Raw genomic sequence first — 13,473 nt, 5'->3', positions numbered from 1 at the left:
AATCTGCCGCAGGTAGAAAAAAAAAAAGGAAATAAGCAAAATCTGCCAAGGATGTCAGGGTGGCACGTCCTTGTTACGAGAAGCGATAGGAGAATTTACTGTAAAATTGTATAACACGAAAAAGCCCAGAGTTCTTTGCAAGCTCAGGTCTGGCTTATCACAGAAATTTTTTTTTTCCTTTTTCTTTTATATGTTTTTACATTTTATCCTAACTAATTATTTTGTTTTATGTATCTCTTTCATTCTGAAAGAAGGTCCTAATTGTCCTGAATAAAACAATGTATAATTGGTGTGTGAACGTCAAATATGGAAAAACAGAACAATGGTTTAAAAAACATTAAAAAAGAACCCAAAAAATTACTCAAGACATTAGATTATTAAACCCCCCCCGGTCCTGAATGAGTTAAAGGCAGCCCAATATCTCTCAGCTTCTCCATGAAATCCAACCCCATTTTCAGAAGGAGACATTCTGCTAATACCTGCCTTACCAAAGAGGTTCTTGGTCTGATCTATTTTCTCAATTGACTCTTAGGTGTCTATGTTGCTGTATATGCTGTAAACTGCACTGTATTCTACAATGTTAATTGCCCCTTAACCCACCCCCAGCTATTTGCCGTGCAGGAGATGTGTTCGGCTAAACAGTTCTCCTGCCATTCTGACCACTAGTCGGCTCCAGCGCTGGCATGGCAAGGGTTCCTTGGGGGCTTAATTAGATCCTTCATGCACAGAAAGCACATCCATTAATATCACTGATTGGCAACCTAAAGATTATTTTCACAGATATTTTAACGTTTCTCTTTAATAGGCACTATGTAGGTGAGAACATTTGCATATTCTCATTAACCAATAATGTTGATCTCATAGCACATAAGTTTGTTGAAACGAGGAACAAAAATGATCTCATCTCTAGCTGAAAAATGACATCACACCGTTCTTTTTTTTTTTTACAGATCAGAGGGAGTTTAATCCGCTCCTTGCTGTTTAACATCGGAAGCGCGCTTTCTGACCCAGACAATACAAAGTATCAGAATGTATTTTCTAACTAAACACATTTTGGTCATAGACGCAGGCTAATGCAGGCTCGTATGTTTAAGACTCCTTATTATTATGTTATGTCTTTTTCTACATACGGGATCAACAAATCAAAGAAATAGTCTTCCTAATATAGCAAGAACTTAGCGTGGAAGGCGTTTCAATGGCAAAATCCATGAAAAGAATTAGGCTTTTAGATATGTCACTGCTTTTTCTTAGTTACAAGTGTCAGGTAAGTGCGGGATACAGTGCGGGATACAGCGCGGGATACAGCGCGGGATACAGCGCGGGATACAGTAAATACACATACATTGTTTGCAAATTCGCTCTGCAAAATAGGTGTCACTGCATAACAACATGTTGGGGAACATCCCACGATTACAGTAATAGCCCACATCCATAATATTAATGTTCTAAAGCAGGGACCTCCAAACTGGGGCCCTCCACCTGTTGAAAGACTATAGTACTTAGCTGAAAGAGCATTATGGGAGATGTAGTCCTGCAACACCTGGAAGGCCATAGTTTGGAGACCACTGTTCACGAGGGCTCCATCCCTCCTTTACTTACTACCCTACATTGTACTTTTGGGGTAGTGAAGGTTTTTATTTATACAATGATTGGCTTGCCGGGATATTAAAGCACTTAAATGTATTTAGCGATCTCTTTGGGAATCTCTTTTACATTTTATGGACACTATACTCTATAGCCCTGTATTGCTGATAGTAATGTTTGTGATCAGCCAGCAGGGGGATAAATAACATATCCCACCACAGATCCTAATGAGTCTCTTTGTCCTCCTTCTGGCAGGTGTCAGCGTTGTAGAGGTTAATTCAGTGAGGGAATGTAAACATGCATGGGATAGGCATATGGCTCTTGAATTTAAGACGAAACAAAGGCCAATTAAGGTTTGGGTCTTCACAGCAGGAAAATGGGGTGAATGTGTCTGATCTGCGTCAAAGACAATGTTTTAAAGGCTGCAGCACTAGACTTCTCATATTCCAGAAATAACAGTTGGACCTTTTCTCCCGACAAGAAGTCAGAAGTTCTAAATAATGAATGCACTTTCCCCTGAATATATGGGGTACCACGGAATCTTATGGACACTTTTATCGCATCAGGAACAATACCTTGTACTAATTTATCTTGAGACTAGACCAGAACTGTTCCTATTTATCTAATTAAAGTCTGGTGTGAAGATCCAGAAGTCTTATTGGCATCTCCCATTAGCTCGGTGTCTGGATGTCGTACACGTCAGGTTTTGTCACAATGCCCAATTGTACATTCTTCACTGTCTGCTCTCTCAATAGCTTTGCCACTCAGGATTTTAGATGTAGCTTATTCCGTTATCGCTTAATGTTAATACAAAGGGATTAAATGTACAATATAACCGTAACACCAACTAGGTCAGGCCTTTTTATTTAACAAGCATTTTGGGTTACTTTTCTTCTGATACAAAGATATAACGGTGCAAGTGAAGCTGTGATTTTTTTTACAGGATAACAAGGGGGAGCTGCCCGGGGTACCCCCCCCCCACTCACTGCCTAGCAAAATGAAAAAATATATATTTATTTAAATTAATTTTCTGGCACACCACATATTACTGCATATATATATTTCAGTGGTTCCCTCATGAGTTAAAGCGGGACAAAATCGGGACTGTCCTTCCCAAATCGGGACAGTTGGGGGGCATGGAACTGCACAGTAATACAGTAATGTCAGTTGGCATTAACAAAAACTTGGTTTTATCTCATTTTGTTCCAATAAACTTCCTGAAGCCCATAGGGGCCAGAATGGACTAGAGTGGGCCCTGGCAGAGTGCTGAGGGTACCCCTTAAAATAAATATAGTACATTGTATTGATCTTTCTTATTTTATGGTTTTACTAGAACATTATAATATTTTTCTATTTATTTTCCATGTTGGGTCACAAAGTCCTCCAGCAGGGGTTAATGAGGTCCTTTTGGACTCCTGGCGATGCCTCCAAGCTAATGACCAAAATCTCAGCAAGATCCTCCAGCAAAAGTATAGATCTAAACAAAAGCAATTAAATAAAATCCAGCAACAAACAACGGCAGGTATTCTGCTTCGTGATTCATATGTGAGGACCGCGTCAATGGAGTATGGAAGCCCATGAGGGACTAAATACATCCAATCAAAAGTGCCAGCAGATAACTACAATTGACCGAAATTAGACATTTTAGTTGCACAACTAAATTGGGTTGAGAAAGGCCACATAATACGTGAAGTTTAAACCTTCCAAGTGCCCATGTCTGTTGATCCAGAAGAAAGCAAAAAAACCCCCAGACTATCCTCAAAAAAAGGTACCCTGCCTAGGACCACATGAGGTCTTTATCCACCTCCGATGGTGATTGCGTTTGCCGTCCGTCATTTCATGTGAATTTGGCCCAATTTGCAGTTTGTTCACTGACTGTGTAAAGTTCAACATTTTACATAAAGAAATACCGACAACCGGATCCTGCCTGTTATTCCTTCAGTAAATGGTTTCCTATATGCCAGCAGTATGTAATTTTATGTAGTAATAATAATAATAATAATAATAATAACTGGAGCCAAATAATACCTGGCGTCAGCAGAATAACAGACGTGACGATCAAGGAGCAAATTACCAGAATTACCAGCAGGGCGATGGCGATGCCTTTCCAGTTCCTCTGCGGAGGATTACTCCCCACCAGCTCCTATAAATACATAAAAACTGTTATCAGTACCAGCAGCGAACCGGTGCAACAAAGATAAAATAAAGAAGAAACAAGCAGGTTACCATTACCGCTCACAACAAACTGTATTTTATTATTTTATTCACATTCAAATTAGATTTTGATATTATTATTACGGATCCCATGACATTGAGTCCACACGCAAGCATGAGTAGCAAGATAGGGGACTCCCTTGAAATATCAATAAATAGGAAGCAATGTATAGAAAAGCTTCCTTGTCCTATGTTCTCCATAAAGGGACCACTGAGATCTGTGACATTATGGACATTATTCCATTAGGAGGAATCACAAGCTTCTGTGTAGGTCCACCTGGAGAAGGTAATATTGTCTATGTCATCTTGCAAAGTCTTGTTGTGTCCCCCAGCTCCCCGCCAAGCCTTAACCTGCCACCCATCTCATAGAACTTTGCCCTTTGTCCTCCCCATTAAAGGTATGTGGACTTTTCTTCCCCAAAGATTATTCATGAAACATCTTGCGGGAACACCTATGAATGACTCTGTGTGCTAAGGAAGCAAAGACACCATCTGAGCCGGGACGTGCTAACTTTTGTCCAAAAAGCCCAATCATTTATCAAACCCCAAACAAACCCTACACATACGGTGCCCAAAACAAGGTTAAATACACACTGGCCAATAGAGAAACTGCAGAGAAGAAGTCCTACAAGGATTCAGACAAATTAGAAATAACCCTTGTGGGCAAATATGGAATTGCATGCCAAAAAGACGTCACAATTTACTTTTTTTTTCAAATTCACATAACAAATGACCACTCTCCGCTTCTTTAAGGCTAGTATTTAAAACAAATTCATAGTTATTTCAATAAAAAAAGGTTAATGTTCACTTGCAGTCCTTTCACTGCACCGCGTGCCGGGATGTGACATCTCATCACATTATTTATCGAGGGAGCTGCTCGGAAATGCTTCGTCATGAGACAGAGCGCGCACCCAATGTTTATTCTGCGACAGCACAATCTCGATGTAAGACGAAAATATAAGCATTTCCTCATTTAAATGCTTACAGGTTGTAGCATTCACCCAAATACATACAATATATGGACAAAAGTATTGGAACACCAACAGAGATTTTGATGACATCACATTCTAAATACATAGACATTAATATGAAGTTGCCCCCCCCCCCTTTGCAGCTATAACGGCTTCCGCTCTTCTGGGAAGGATTTCCACAAGATTTTGGGGAGTTTCTGTGGGATTTTTGCCCGTTCATCCTGTAGAGTATTTGTGAGGCCAGCCGCTGATGTTGGACCAGACGCCCGCAATCTCCGTTCCAGATCATCTCAAAGGCGTTGGATGGGGTTGAGGTCGGGGTCTGTGTGGCCGGTCAAGTTCTTCCACCCCAAACTCATCCAACCATTTCTTTATGGACCTACAGTGTTTTTGACGTTTTGTTTGCACCCTCGGCATATTCAGGAGTGGCCCATTATTATTTATCTTGCTGACAATTTGCCATGGCTGGATATGCTAAAGAAGTACATGGGCCGGCTGAGGATATGTGAGTGGGAGGCACTATCCGAAACATTTCACCAGGGCCAGTTTTAGCCTTTTGCTAATCCGTCTACATTACAATGGGAGACATTATAATCTCAAATTAGGGTGCCGCTAATTACACGAAGCAGCCTTTAAAATGGTTGCACTCTTTTAAGAAGCTTTAGAAAAGCTTTCATTTGTCATTTGGAAGCATCAGATTGCGAAATCTTTTAATTAGACACCTTAACAACTTCCATGTCACAACTGCCAACGATGAACAAAGGCGCTGTGTATTGTCCCCGCCGAAGGTACACAAGTGGTTAATCGTTTTAATTAATTAGAAAACTTTTTAACTATAATTGATTATTTCCTAGGGCTAATTGACTTTTTCTCTGCACTTGTTAGTCTTATCTCAAAGCCTCAAAACAATTCTCCTTGAAATCCTCAGACACATTCTCAACCGGTAGAAGGTGAGAAATAAATTGGGTTTTTTCCTATTTATTTATTTATTTTGCTCTAACATACAGAAGTTTGACAAATATACACAGTACTGTTGAAAAGTTGGGGGTCACTGAGCTGTTTTCATTGAAATTTCTAGCTGTGATATAATTGCAAAAGGGTTTCTAACAATCAATTTGCCTTTTAACCTTAAACTTGGATCAGCGAACACAACGTGCCATTGGGACACAGGAGTGATGGGAGTGATAAAGGGCCGTTGGAACACAGGAGTGATAGGAGTGATAAAGGGCCATTGGGACACAGGAGTGATGGGAGTGATAAAGAGCCAATGGAACACAGGGGTGATGGGAGTGATAAAGGGCCATTGGAACACAGGGGTGATGGGAGTGATAAAGGGCCAATGGAACGCAGGAGTGATGGGAGTGATAAAGGGCCATTGGAACACAGGAGTGATGGGAGTGATAAAGGGTCATTAGAACACAGGAGTGATGGGAGTGATAAAGGGCCATTGGAACACAGGAGTGATAAAGGGCCGTTGGAACACAGGAGTGATGGGAGTGATAAAGGGCCATTGGAACACAGGAGTGATGGGAGTGATAAAGGGCCATTGGAACACAGGAGTGATGGGAGTGATAAAGGGCCATTGGAACCCAGGAGTGATGGGAGTGATAAAGGGCCATTGGAACTCAGGAGTGATGGGAGTGATAAAGGGCCATTGGAACACAGGAGTGATGGAAGTGATAAAGGGTCATTAGAACACAGGAGTGATGGGAGTGATAAAGGGCCATTGGAACACAGGAGTGATAAAGGGCCGTTGGAACACAGGAGTGATGGGAGTGATAAAGGGCCATTGGAACACAGGAGTTATGGGAGTGATAAATGGCCATTGAAACACAGGAGTGATGGGAGTGATAAGGGGCCATTGGAACACAGGGGTGATGGGAGTGATAAAGGGCCATTGGAACACAGGAGTGATGGGAGTGATAAAGAGCCAATGGAACACAGGGGTGATGGGAGTGATAAAGGGCCATTGGAACACAGGGGTGATGGGAGTGATAAAGGGCCAATGGAACGCAGGAGTGATGGGAGTGATAAAGGGCCATTGGAACACAGGAGTGATGGGAGTGATAAAGGGTCATTGGAACACAGGAGTGATGGGAGTGATAAAGGGCCTCTGTACTCCTATGAAGAGATTCCATTAAAAACCAGGTGTTTCCAGCTACAATAGTCACTTATAACATTAACCCCATCTGCGCTGGATTTCTGATCCATTTCATGTTATTTCCATGGACAAAATTTGCTTTTCTTTTTTTTTTCTTTTATATCAACTATAATTTTTTGTAATTAAAAACAAATTTTTAAATTGCTTGGTGTGCTCTTCCAACCTAATAAAGTATTTTAGAAAGCTCCTTTTTAAATCTTCCAAAGGGTGAGGGCACTTCTAAAGATTTGTTCTTCAAGTAAACTTTCTATGTGTTAAACTACTATACACTGGGCTAGACTGAAGAACATTAATTGTGGTTTTAATGCTTAAGAAATCAACAAAGGAAAAACATACTTTAAGGGACTTTGTCACCTGAATAATACGCATATTGAGTGTATGTGACAGCATAAAAGGGGATCTTTCTGTATATATCATGGCAGCAGCTGTATTAACTTCTTGTTCTTAGGACATCCGGTCGGTATTTATCGGAAGATTCTATTAAGCAGTAAGAGCAGTGTTCCCTGATGTTGCAAAAAACTGGAATATTGGACATAATGGCCAGAACAGGATTTACTCATCTGGATTAATACCTTACCCACTTAAATGAAGAAAAGTTGAGATGTCCCCCCTTTCGAAGCACAGAATTAGCTGGTTTAAGCACTTTATGCTCTCATCCACAGCTATACGCAGCAGATCATATTTTATTAAAAGAACTCTATTTTGCCAAAACATACAGAATCTCGCAAGAATGTGTAAACTTCCATTCCACTAACATCTCAAGGATAAAATGCGATCAGCAAGTCACAGATAATAGCTGGGAATTTGGAATGTCGCACAGAAAAAGGAGCTCGGCTTTAAACGGAACACCCTGCTTGTTATTCATATTATTCCACTGGAAATGGTTTCGTTCGGGATGGATACATGCGGGCTTGGATAATTAGCTTTAGATTGGTGTGTTTAAGAATCTAGGCACCAGCTATATAGTCGCGTATGTTATAGCTAATGCATCATATAGAGTACGTGTGATGTGAAATAGCTCATACCTCCCAAATGGACCTGTCTTTCCTAAAGCCACATGTCCCCTTTCCTCTCTTGATCTCACTCTTTTTTAGGAGCTCATACTGTTTGCTGGGTATGAGGGCATCACAGGGTTCTACAGCCCTAAAAGCCACAATAATGTGCATAGAAACAGCATTGATTTATTCAATTCTAACACCTTTATTTCTTCTAATACCCTTTTCAATTGCATAAATACTTTACTTTGTGTCTGCAATTTGAAATTGTGAACTACGAGCTTGCATGTCCTCGCCTGTAACTCACAAAACTAACATTCTTGTTTTATATACTTTTAACTGTTATTTTGCATAACGTAACCTCCTCCCTCCCATAGGACAACAGTTAGGATATGGTCCATGTCCTTCCAAAGGGGGTAGGGGTTGGGCAAATATGCCCCAAATATGTACCTCCCTCAAGTATATATATTAATCCCATTGTCCCCATTAGCAGAATATAAAGGGGCATATACCACACAGGGTTATTTAATTATTTCTAACCCCACATCCTTTGGGTTGGATAAGAGGGGTCACAATCATCACCCCGGCTTGATAAATAAGGGGTCCTGTGTGTAATTATTCTTTTCATTTAATTTAGTTACATTATTTACCAATGTTCCAACTGGCATTTTAAGTCTCAGGCAACATTAAAAATGCGTGCAGTCGCATACATTTGCATTGTCTGGGCGTGTGTATGTACATTTTTGGTATTTTTAGCGAATGGTAATGCAATTTGGCTTTAGTGAATGTGCAAGATGACTTTTTCCCCCAACACACAAAGTACTCGCACTTTAGTGTAATAAGGGGGTTTTCTTCAGTTTGTAGCAATGGGTTTGAGCAGTTACTATTCCTTTAATTACATTGTATAACAGACAAAATCACTCAAACATTACATTTCCTGCAAATAAATGTGTTCTGATCTCATTTAAAAAAAAAATACCAGATTGATAGAAATCCCTAAAAGCCTTAGACTATTCACATTGGTAGCCATTAACTGGAAGCAAATCTATTGTTCACAAGCATTTTCTCTGCAGTATAAAATATTAGTGATTTTTATCATAAAGTATCTGCCGCCTCTTTAAAGTGTAAAAAAAAGCCATTTTAATCTATTTAACTCGGAACATCAAAATTCTAAGTCCAAATCAGCAGTACAAAGATAATATTTCACGACTTCAGAAAAAGCTCTACCGAGAAATATCCTTTTCTTGGAATTTTTTGTATTACAATGCGGGCTTCAGAAATCCGGTATATCATTTGCAGCAATATCAAAAGCTATTACAAACTGTATTGTACTCTGTTGATCAAAACTACACTTTACATGTCTGTCGAAAAAGGAGTAAGTCCGGCCATTTGCATTATCCAGAGGATGAGCACCGGAACATTTTGCTGGGAAATATGAATAATTCATTCTTAATCTATACTTCACATTATGACAAGCCTCGGTAGTCCAAAAAGCCTGAAAAACCCTGAAACAGGGAATCTTTACAAGCGAACGGAGAATGAATAAAGAGTACAATTGTTTAAACTGCTGCAATTTATTTTTGCAATAAATACGTCTAACGATCATTTGCCATTTAACGCATGGATTTTATAGGATCCGTAACGTCAAGATGCACTTTGGAACCTAGATTTTTTGTTCCGAGTGGAATGAACCGTTATTCTATTAACTTTCCGCTTTCCTTCAGGTGCCCTTGATGTATCTGAGGACTTCTGGAAGAAGTGGTGTTCATCAAAGTGCGGTGCTTTAATTATAGAGGTGCTGGGGGATCATTTACGGCTGCTCACCCTCTACTTCTTCCAAAGCTCCAGTGTGGATAGTGAGATGTAAAGAGAGCTAAAAGTTCCAGTTACTTTCCCAGTCCCAGTAGGCAGTTGCTAAAGGTGCTATGTGATGGGGTCATATGGTAACGCCAGGCCCGGACTGGCCATTTGGCAGACCAGGAAAATGCCCAGTGGCCCGCTGCCCCACATCACTCCGTACACATCCGATCTGTGTGCGGCCACCAGCTGGGTATGTCCGGCAGTCATATCCAGCTGTCGGCTGCACTTATCTCACTAAGCCGCTGTGTGCCTTAAAGGGCCGGTACTGCCTTGTTATCCCCCGTCTGGCCCTGGCTACAACCTTCTATTTTAGACAGAAGCCACCTAGGGAGCCAAGTGTGACTTGGCATTCTCTTTCACGCCCCTATGAAAGATGCGGCAAGGACTTGTAATTTGATTTGTTACCATTTTTTTTACGCTACGCAGAAAAAGCAGTGAAAGGCTTGCATTATGACTTGCTGTCAGCTCTTGAATAAATGACCGGGAAACAGAAATAATACTAAGGATTTATCTACCTAATGATACGTTTTAGCTGCATAACCAACGATCTAAAACTTGGTCTAAAAATGTTTACGTGAACCCCCGGAATCCCCAGTACTCGGGGCTCTCGTACGTGTGACCCAAAATGGGCTTCGGTACAGATCTGTGATTTGATAATCATGCATAAACCAACTCACTGTTTAGTGAATAAATCCCTGGTTACTGGTATCAGTACAGACATACATTTCATTACTCTATTCACTTTTACATTTTAAACTGAAAACTGTAACAAAAGCCTCAGATAAACACTAAAAGTGGCTTAAAACACATAACGACTGAATCAGCATCCTGAAGCAGCAACTTAACAATAGGGGAGAGAGAACTTAATGGGGAGGAATAAGCATGCAGATCCCAGAAACCGGAAGTCTTCTTCTATACTATATACATAAGGTGGGTTTTTAATACATATATAGCGCTTGCTTATAGAACTATAAAATGCATGATAAATCGAGAAATAGTAAGCTTTATTCATATTTCAAAAATATTGTAGTTTTCCATTAATATATCTATTTTTTTTATATTTTTTTTTTTTTTTTTTACTTTGTTTGGCTACAATGTACTATTTCTCACAAATATTAGTCCTGTCCAGACCTACTAATTGTAGGAATGGTGGTAAAAGGGCCATGGGGTTAATGCTGGTCCCTTGCATTGATGTACTTGGACCTCCTAGTAGGACAGCCAGATACACTTTATGTTCTTGAACCATAACTCATCGCAGCCTGTATTATAACCCATGAGTAACGCAGCTTTTCGGGGGCATTTCGTGCTCATCTCTTTGGGTTCTTTTTTTCCTGTTCTCAAGAAACATGTAAAATTATAATTTCACCCACCAAAGCTACTTGGCATTCTTTTATTCTCTTTCAATATTCATATTAAAAATAATATATCGTTGATTTCCCCCATGGAGCCCTCGGCCTTTCTGAAATGCTAGAATAATACTTATTGTGTGCTCACAGTATACTTTAGTGTCTTACATTTAACGAAAATGTTTGTTCGCTTTATGTTAACAAACCTACGTATTCATTAGGAAGGTTTTTGAATCCAATTTCTGAGCAGAGAGAGGAAGATAAAATTACAAAGGGAGAGATAAGTTCCTCCACGAATTGTAGATTCTCCTTGTAATGTACATCATTTGCGAGCTGTAAGAAGATATAAAAAAAAAGGAGACAGAACGTCGAGGCGGCAATGAACTGTAACGGTACTTACTGCTGCTTATTATGGCTACGGCCCTATCGGCTCCTTAAATGTATCGAATAAAACAGAAAGGAGAAGAAAGTGGATGTTTTAGTAGCACACAAATTATCATTGGAAGAAGGTTAACACTGCGGCAATCAGAGCTGGCCCTAGGCTTTCTAGAGCCCTTGGCAAACTACGTTTCCAGAGCCCCTAGGCGATTCTTCTTGCCTGTTAACGTAGTAAAGAACTAACACCTAATCAGTGTCCAAGGCCGTCACTTATTTGTCTATAGGGTGAGGCTGATCTCCCAATTCCCGTAAGAACCAGGGGGCGCCGGGTATGTTGGCAACTCTCACAGACCGCGAGGAAGACGAATCGGGGGGCGTTTCATTATCCATTTGGAAAATTCTGATTTCATGGTGTTTCAAAAACAATATATATACGATGGTATAAATAATTCCTATCCCATTAATTAGAATTTAAACGCGGAACACCAGCAACTGGCAAATAAAGGTAAAAAAACTTTAAAAAATCAACAATGTTTTACATGATTTTGGGTGCCAATAACACAAAAATGACGTTTTTTCCATGGGTTGCATTTTAAAGATTATTACATAAATTAAAGCTATGTAACGGTGTTAACAAAGTCAGAAGACGAGAAGCGCCAGGGTGATAAAAAACAAAACTATATATGTATTGAAAACCCACCATATATCCCCATTGTTATGTCATTCTTCATTGATAGTCTAGTTCTGCCACATTTTGCCACAGATCTTCTCCTTTGCACATCTCATAGCCCATTGCTTTTACACCACATCCCCCCAAACCATTACAAAGATTAACCAAGAAAAAAAACTATGCAGGACTAAAACTACGATTTCTACTCAAGTCCCGTAATGTAAAACTAACCACAGCGGGTCGAAGGAATATGTCGTTACAGGGGTAGCCGAGATACTTGAGAAATCAGGACCGTCGCGCTTGGGGAACATAGACCGCCAAACAGTTTGTTTGTATTTTAATATCTTATAACATCATTAAAAAATACATAATTTTTTTACCAATATGAGGCATGGACTATTATTTATTTTAATATTTAAACAGACACAATATTTTACACGACGTGAACGTTAATAACCGCATCCCAATGTAAATATATATTTGTATTTAAGTTCAGCGAGTGACACATTTTAGTATGGTTGCCAGGCTCTCTAATGGAGGGCAGGTCGCAGTATTGGTTGGAAACAAAATAGTTAAACATGATGGGGGGTTTACAAAAACGATCTGCTGCCAAATGATAAATTCAAATACATGAAACAGAATCCGAGTTGCAATTTTATCTTTTTGGACTCTCCGGGAAGCAAATATTTTAATGCTATATTTTTTCAGAATACATTATCTTGGTTCACACGTCAAGTTTATACACATTGCTGTTTAGACGTTTGGGGTCACTTGTAGCTGTTTTTTAAAGAAAGGCAGATTTTGTCTATTAAAGTAACATGAAATGGATCCGAAATCCAGCGCAGACAGGGTTAATGTAGTAAATGACTATTGTAGCTGGAAACGGCTGATTTTTTATGGAATCTCTTCATAGGCGTACAGAGGGCCTTTATCACTCCCATCACGCCTGTATTCCAATGGCCCTTTATCACTCCCATCACTCCTGTGTCCCAATGGCCTTTTATCACTCCCATCACTCCTGCGTTCCAAGGGCCCTTTATCACTCCCATCACTCCTGTGTCCCAATGGCCCTTTATCACTCCCATCACTCCTGTCTTCCAATTGCCCTTTATCACTCCCATCACTCCTGCGTTCCAAGGGCCCTTTATCACTCCCATCACTCCTGTGTTCCAATGGCCCTTTATCACTTCCATCACTCCTGGGTTCCAATGGCCCTTTATCACTCCCATCACTCCTGTGTTCCAATGGCCCTTTATCACTCCCATCACTCCCGGGTTCCAATGGCACGTTGTGT

The 13,473-nt window shown here is 40.1% G+C and overlaps 1 protein-coding gene across 2 annotated transcripts in view; it reads right to left on the bottom strand.

Moving 5' to 3' along the window:
• The window catches only part of LOC149275907 (A-type potassium channel modulatory protein DPP6-like), a 366,925-nt gene that overhangs the window by 147,049 nt on the left and 206,403 nt on the right, over positions 1–13,473 (bottom strand). For both annotated transcript variants that reach the window (XM_089504156.1, XM_089504157.1), the window contains exon 2: positions 3,613–3,727. In XM_089504156.1, coding sequence (XP_089360282.1) covers positions 3,613–3,727 — 115 coding nt within the window. The remainder of the gene's footprint in view (positions 1–3,612; positions 3,728–13,473) is intronic.

This window comes from Sceloporus occidentalis, unplaced genomic scaffold (genome assembly GCF_023333645.1).
Source record: "Sceloporus occidentalis isolate IW3139 unplaced genomic scaffold, rSceOcc1.0.p SCAF_258, whole genome shotgun sequence".
NCBI classification, from domain to species: Eukaryota; Metazoa; Chordata; class Lepidosauria; order Squamata; family Phrynosomatidae; genus Sceloporus; species Sceloporus occidentalis.
Note: the sequence above shows the minus strand (reverse complement) of the source record. Positions and strands in the feature narration are given on the sequence as shown.